Raw genomic sequence first — 5,256 nt, 5'->3', positions numbered from 1 at the left:
TAGCCTTTTGTTGCTAATGCTGGAGCTAACTCTGCTGAACCGTCCGTAAAATGTCTCTTAAAAGCCAAACTCTGCGGGACCTGGTGGTGGAGCGACTCGTCGTCGCCGCTAATGAGATTTTTGAGCTGTTTGAACGCACATTTGCGGAATACGAGGAGGAGTTTCTGCGCTCAAAATCACCGCGAAAGCCACAAAAGCAAGATCTACTGTCATCAGGGCCTGGTATTTGTCTTATTATATTACAGTTTTTGTTTTTTTTATTTCCCTCTGATTGTGTTTAGATTCTAAACAAACAAAAAATACACCAGACAAAACATCCAGATTCCGCTTTTGGATGAATCTGACCCACAAATTATATTTTTAATTATTCTTATAGAAATTTTGTGGAAACAAAACATAATTATATAAAACTAGAAAACGTTATATTATTTCGCCTCAGACTGTTTGTACTAAGAGAAGACGTGTTTATGTCAAGGATTGGGCGCAATGTTTCCATAACAGTTTATAAAATACGGAACAAAGGGTTTTGAGTCTAAATCAGAATTATTTTTATTCATCCCTGAGAACAGACCAGCAGAGGAACATCTATTTTTGAAAATAAAGACTTTCTTAAAATGTTGTGACTACTGAACCCAACTAGTTTTGCATTTATCTGAATCAGAAACGATTTTATTGCTACTGTCAGTGGACAAAATTAACAAACATTGGAGCTTGCTTTTCTGAATTTACTCCTACTCCAATTTTTGTTATCCTTGCCTGGAAAGTTCCACATTAAACGTGCCCATCTCCATGAAAACAGCAGATAGGGCTGCGGATTAGGGAAAAAATAGAATGGACTGTTGTACTCTAAGTAGAAACACAGACTTTAGGAATAAATGTTAATCATTTTGATTAATCGATTGTAGTTTTTGTTTGTTTTTAGCAATAATAACTGTTGTAATTGAAATGCAAGTGTAAGAACGTGTGTGTACATGGTTTGGTCGAGGTTCAAATATATTGCACAAAATGTGAATGGACCATAAAATTAATACCAGAAATATCACTAAATACTTTTGTTTGGAATAATACAGTTTCATGTCTGGCAGCATGAATAAACCATAAGATTAATATGATAACCTTGATAACCATTTAGGCACTGCTCTATCCATCTGAAATAATTATATTATGAAATTATGGAATGTAAACGTAGCCTAGGGAGTTTTTAGAAACCAAAACTGTCAAACATACAACACACTGTCCAATTATTTCTGGACTTAACCGCGTTGTACATTGTTTCCTGTAGGTTTCCAGTCGGTTGTTGTGCCTTCAGAAGTGAAATATGAAGATAGAGAAACGCCAGTGGAAGCTCCATTCTCTTCTTTCCCCTTCAAATCTGAAGAAATGCTCGACAAATCGTGTTTACGCCAACAGCAACAAGAAGAACCGACTGAACAGCTGTATGGAGAAGAGGAGCCGGGCTGCAGCTTGGACATGATGAACGAATTCGAACCTTACAGCTGTTCGGACACAGAGAATTCAGAAGATTGGGACGCTTCCACTAAGAGGAAAACAAAATCGAACGGACAATCATTTAATCAGGACTCGAACGAAGATTTTTTCAGCGGCAATTACCAAAATCCAGAGAACAGTCAATATGGATGGACTGAGAGTGACGAGTTTGTAAGAAAACGGGAAAACGCACAATCGCTGACATATGATGACAAAGAAGCCGGGACACAAGATAGACCATTCAGCTGTTCGGTTTGTACAAAAACCTTTCCCCAGAAGCGCAATCTAAAATCCCACATGCGAGTGCACACGGGAGAACGGCCGTATCATTGCGTGCCGTGCGGCTTGAGCTTCAAGTTTCAGCAAAACTTCTCCCAGCACGATTTGACGGTCCATCGCAAGGACAAGCCGTTCAGGTGCAGGGTTTGTAAGAAAGATTTCGTGGATAAAGGTGAAATGATCGCGCACAGAAACAGCCACAACTCCTCCATCAGCTGCTCCACGTGTAATAAGACCTTTACTTGTAAAAAGTACCTGAGGAGACATCTGGAAAGGTGTCCCCGGAAGAAAAGAACACCAAGGAGCTTTAACATGTAAACTAAAAACATCAAATACAAATGTCCTGAAATACAATACAAATGTCCTGAAATACTTAAAAGTGCTCGATGTAACTCTTCTGGTGGAGGGTCCGGCCCGCCTGCTACAGAAGCTTGTGTCCAAATGGTTTCCTCTGTCTAAAAGGACACAGATTATGCTAAATTAACCTTTTCTCTCTTTCAACCATGTTCATGTTTTATTGCACAAAAGTCTATCCACAGATCTAACCAGTAATACAGTAGGGTGTTGTTTTAAGGTATCTATCTCCATGGAGACAAGCAGATGATGCCACCAGGCCAAGTTACAAGTCAGACATGTGGAGAGATGAGGTTTTTAGATATTTGTGAGCTCCAAACACACTTCTAGTTGAATAGATGTAAGATATAAGAGTTTATTTGCACATTGAAACCCTCCAGGCAAAGCAGTAACATCTCTATGGAAACACAAGAAAAGTTACATAGTGGACCTTTTAATATTTTGTGTTTTATTCTTTGCAAATACGCAATTATGTATTTGAAAAATTGGTTGTAAGTGTTTGTTTTTAACTGTAATAATAATATAATAATCCTCCATCTTTAATAACCGTCATGTGTAAATAATCCTGTATCACCTGAATCGTCTGTACGGCAGAGTAGTGCATTCACTCATGTTTCTGTTTTAACCAGTAAAATAAATCACATTTTTAAGCCTTTTTACACTTTTTATCCCATGTTGACACTATAGATGACACTCTGGCCTCAGTTACTCCTCAGGCCTGAGACTAACCTACACCTAACGTACATTTCCCGAGGGCCAAAGGAGGGCCGAGGCCTCTGGGCCGGAGGGGCACAACACGACGCTGAAAACATTTTGAACAAAATATCCACAACACAGTTTCAATAAATTGAGTTAATACAATAAAACAACTTATTACATTAGTTTTTTTGTGAGAAGTAACTTTTTCTAACATTGGTTTGCAAAAAATGCCCACCCAGTTCTGAACATTAGTGCTCCAAGAAATTAAGCAAGAATAAAAAGGTATTTGGGGAAAGTATTACTAAAGAGTAACTTAAAGAGAAACTGTCTGGACGTAACTTCTGATTTATAAATTTGAAGTTCTCAAAACACAAAATGAGACAAACAAAACCAGATCTGAAGAAACACAAATGTTCAGATCATTCCTTATTGTCAACATAAAGCTTTTGTTACTTGTAGATTTACTCACAGCAAGAAGAGAAACACTTTTACTCAAATATGAGACTGTTACTTCAAAATAAATATGACTCAAGTAGAAGTAAAGTGTCTGAATTTACTCGAGTAAATGTAGTGGAGTTCTTCTACCTCTGCTCCTAACGTAGTCTCATTAAAATAAAAACTTGTTTTATTCAAATGAATGCAATAATCAGCTGCATTTCTCTAATACAAATTTATTTGAGCGGTGTCCTCCTCCTTCCCACCGACAGGCGGCGCTGCCTCCCGCACAAACCCGGGCCGCGTCGGTTGTTTTCCGGTGTCGCGCAGGGTCGAGGTCGGAAGGTTCCGTGGTTCCGTGGCTGTTGAAGTCTGCACTAAAATGTCTCTGAAAGGCCAGGCGCTGCGGGATCTGGTGGTGGAGCGGCTCGTCGTCGCCGCAGACGAGATATTTGCGCTTTTTGAACGAACCATTGTTGAATATGAGCAGGAGTTTATGCGCACGAAGCTTCTGCAGCCGCCGCCGCCGCGCGTCCCGCACAAAGAAGGTGGGTCTGGTTCTGGGCTTTACGTCGACATGTGTCTTTGTAAAGATGGAAATGTTCATAAAGTGTCGGTGTCGGACTTTGAGCACGCTTCCGGTCAGGCTACGACTTGTTTTGTCTGACACACGAGGGTTTTAAAGGGGATGGATCAGGGAAATTAATACCGCGTTTGACTTTATAATAACAGTGTTTCCTCATTCATTTACACGGTTCAACCCCACAAGTCCGAAGGTTCACAAGTTTCACCCCTCAACCCCTAACCCTAAACCCCTATACCCCTAACCCCTAACCCTATACCCCTAACCCCTAACCCTATACCCTTAACCCCTAAACCCCTAACCCATTATTTGGTTGATAATGTATTTAAAAGTCTCGACTACTAAAATAATTGTTAGTTGCAGCTCTACTTCGACCACTCAATACACAACCGGGGTTACACTCCTCTAAATATTTATATAATGTTTTGCAGATTGTAGTAACCAACAACCACAGGAAGATGGGGACGAACATTTCCCCTTTCCTCCGGCCGCCGTCAAAACCGAAGAGAACGAAGACGATGATGGCGACTCGTCTTTCCTTCAACAGACTCTTCCCTCGACCATGGAGCCCGGAGCGGAGGCAACGGCGGCGGACGGAGGAGAACTGCCCGGCTGCAGCGTAGACCTAGACAACATAGAGGAGCAAACGTTCAGCGGCTCGGACTCCGAGGAATCCGACGAAGGCGACGAAGGCTGGGGCGCGGCGTCCGAAAGATCGAGCCAATGCGACGGACAAGGCTCTAACGACGATCAAGCGAAGGATTCAGGGGACGGAGACATCCCGGCGCTGTATAAAAGCTTGTTCTTTCCAGAAATGGTCGGCCAAAACGTGAAAGACGACTCAGACGGGCCTAAACCGTTCAGATGCATTGTGTGTCCCAAGGCGTTCGAAAGCGAGGTACTTTTCGAAAAACATGTCATCACGCACAGTGTCCAGACGCCGCTGAGGTGTCCGATCTGCAACAAACCGTGCAAAAACAAGTCCAGCTTTAAGAAGCATTTGAGCATTCACACAGAGGAAAGGCCGTTCAGGTGCTCAGTCTGCATGAAAGGGTTCAATCAGAAGTGCAACCTCAAGCGTCACATGCAAACGCACACAGAGGAGAAGTCTTTCTGCTGTCCAGAGTGCGGCCTGAGGTTGAAGCAGCAACACAACCTGCTTAGGCACATCTCGGCGGTGCACAGGGGCGAAAAACCCTACAGCTGTCCGGTCTGCGACAAAGCGTTTGCGCAGAAGACCGTGTTTATAATCCACATGAGGACTCATACAGGCGAGAAGCCTTTCAGCTGTGCCGTCTGCAAGAAGCGCTTCAGAGACAAGTGTCACCTGAAACGACACATCAAAACGCACGGCGAACAGGCGGGAGTCCAGGACGAGCTGCACAACTCCATCTGAGCAAAAGAGACGAGCAAGAAGA

General features: G+C 42.5%; 2 protein-coding genes across 2 annotated transcripts; both read left to right on the top strand.

Annotated features, from left to right (window-relative positions):
- LOC140377537 (uncharacterized) lies at positions 1 to 2,772 on the top strand. Its single transcript, XM_072462979.1, has 2 exons — positions 1 to 222; positions 1,283 to 2,772. Exons 1-2 carry the CDS (start codon positions 51 to 53, stop codon positions 2,083 to 2,085), a joined length of 975 nt encoding a protein of 324 aa, XP_072319080.1. The 5' UTR covers positions 1 to 50; the 3' UTR covers positions 2,086 to 2,772.
- Positions 2,773 to 3,573: 801 nt separating this feature from the next.
- LOC140378075 (uncharacterized) lies at positions 3,574 to 5,256 on the top strand. The gene is made up of 2 exons (XM_072463708.1): positions 3,574 to 3,803; positions 4,270 to 5,256. The coding sequence occupies exons 1-2, from the start codon at positions 3,638 to 3,640 to the stop codon at positions 5,232 to 5,234; spliced, it is 1,131 nt and encodes a 376-aa protein (XP_072319809.1). The 5' UTR covers positions 3,574 to 3,637; the 3' UTR covers positions 5,235 to 5,256.

The sequence above is a fragment of the Eucyclogobius newberryi genome, unplaced genomic scaffold (assembly GCF_026437365.1).
Source record: "Eucyclogobius newberryi isolate DKJ021-1_F unplaced genomic scaffold, fEucNew1.0.hap1 SCAF_4, whole genome shotgun sequence".
NCBI lineage: Eukaryota > Metazoa > Chordata > Actinopteri > Gobiiformes > Gobiidae > Eucyclogobius > Eucyclogobius newberryi.
Note: the sequence above shows the minus strand (reverse complement) of the source record. Positions and strands in the feature narration are given on the sequence as shown.

What these genes read in the sequence shown, in the direction of transcription:
- LOC140377537 (XM_072462979.1), top strand. Translation starts at nt 51, where the DNA reads ATGTCTCTTAAAAGCCAAACTCTGCGGGACCTGGTGGTGGAGCGACTC. An exon ending in TCTACTGTCATCAGGGCCTG is followed by an intron (nt 223 to 1,282) that starts GTATTTGTCTTA and finishes TGTTTCCTGTAG; the next exon opens with GTTTCCAGTCGGTTGTTGTG.
- LOC140378075 (XM_072463708.1), top strand. Translation starts at nt 3,638, where the DNA reads ATGTCTCTGAAAGGCCAGGCGCTGCGGGATCTGGTGGTGGAGCGGCTC. An exon ending in GCGCGTCCCGCACAAAGAAG is followed by an intron (nt 3,804 to 4,269) that starts GTGGGTCTGGTT and finishes AATGTTTTGCAG; the next exon opens with ATTGTAGTAACCAACAACCA.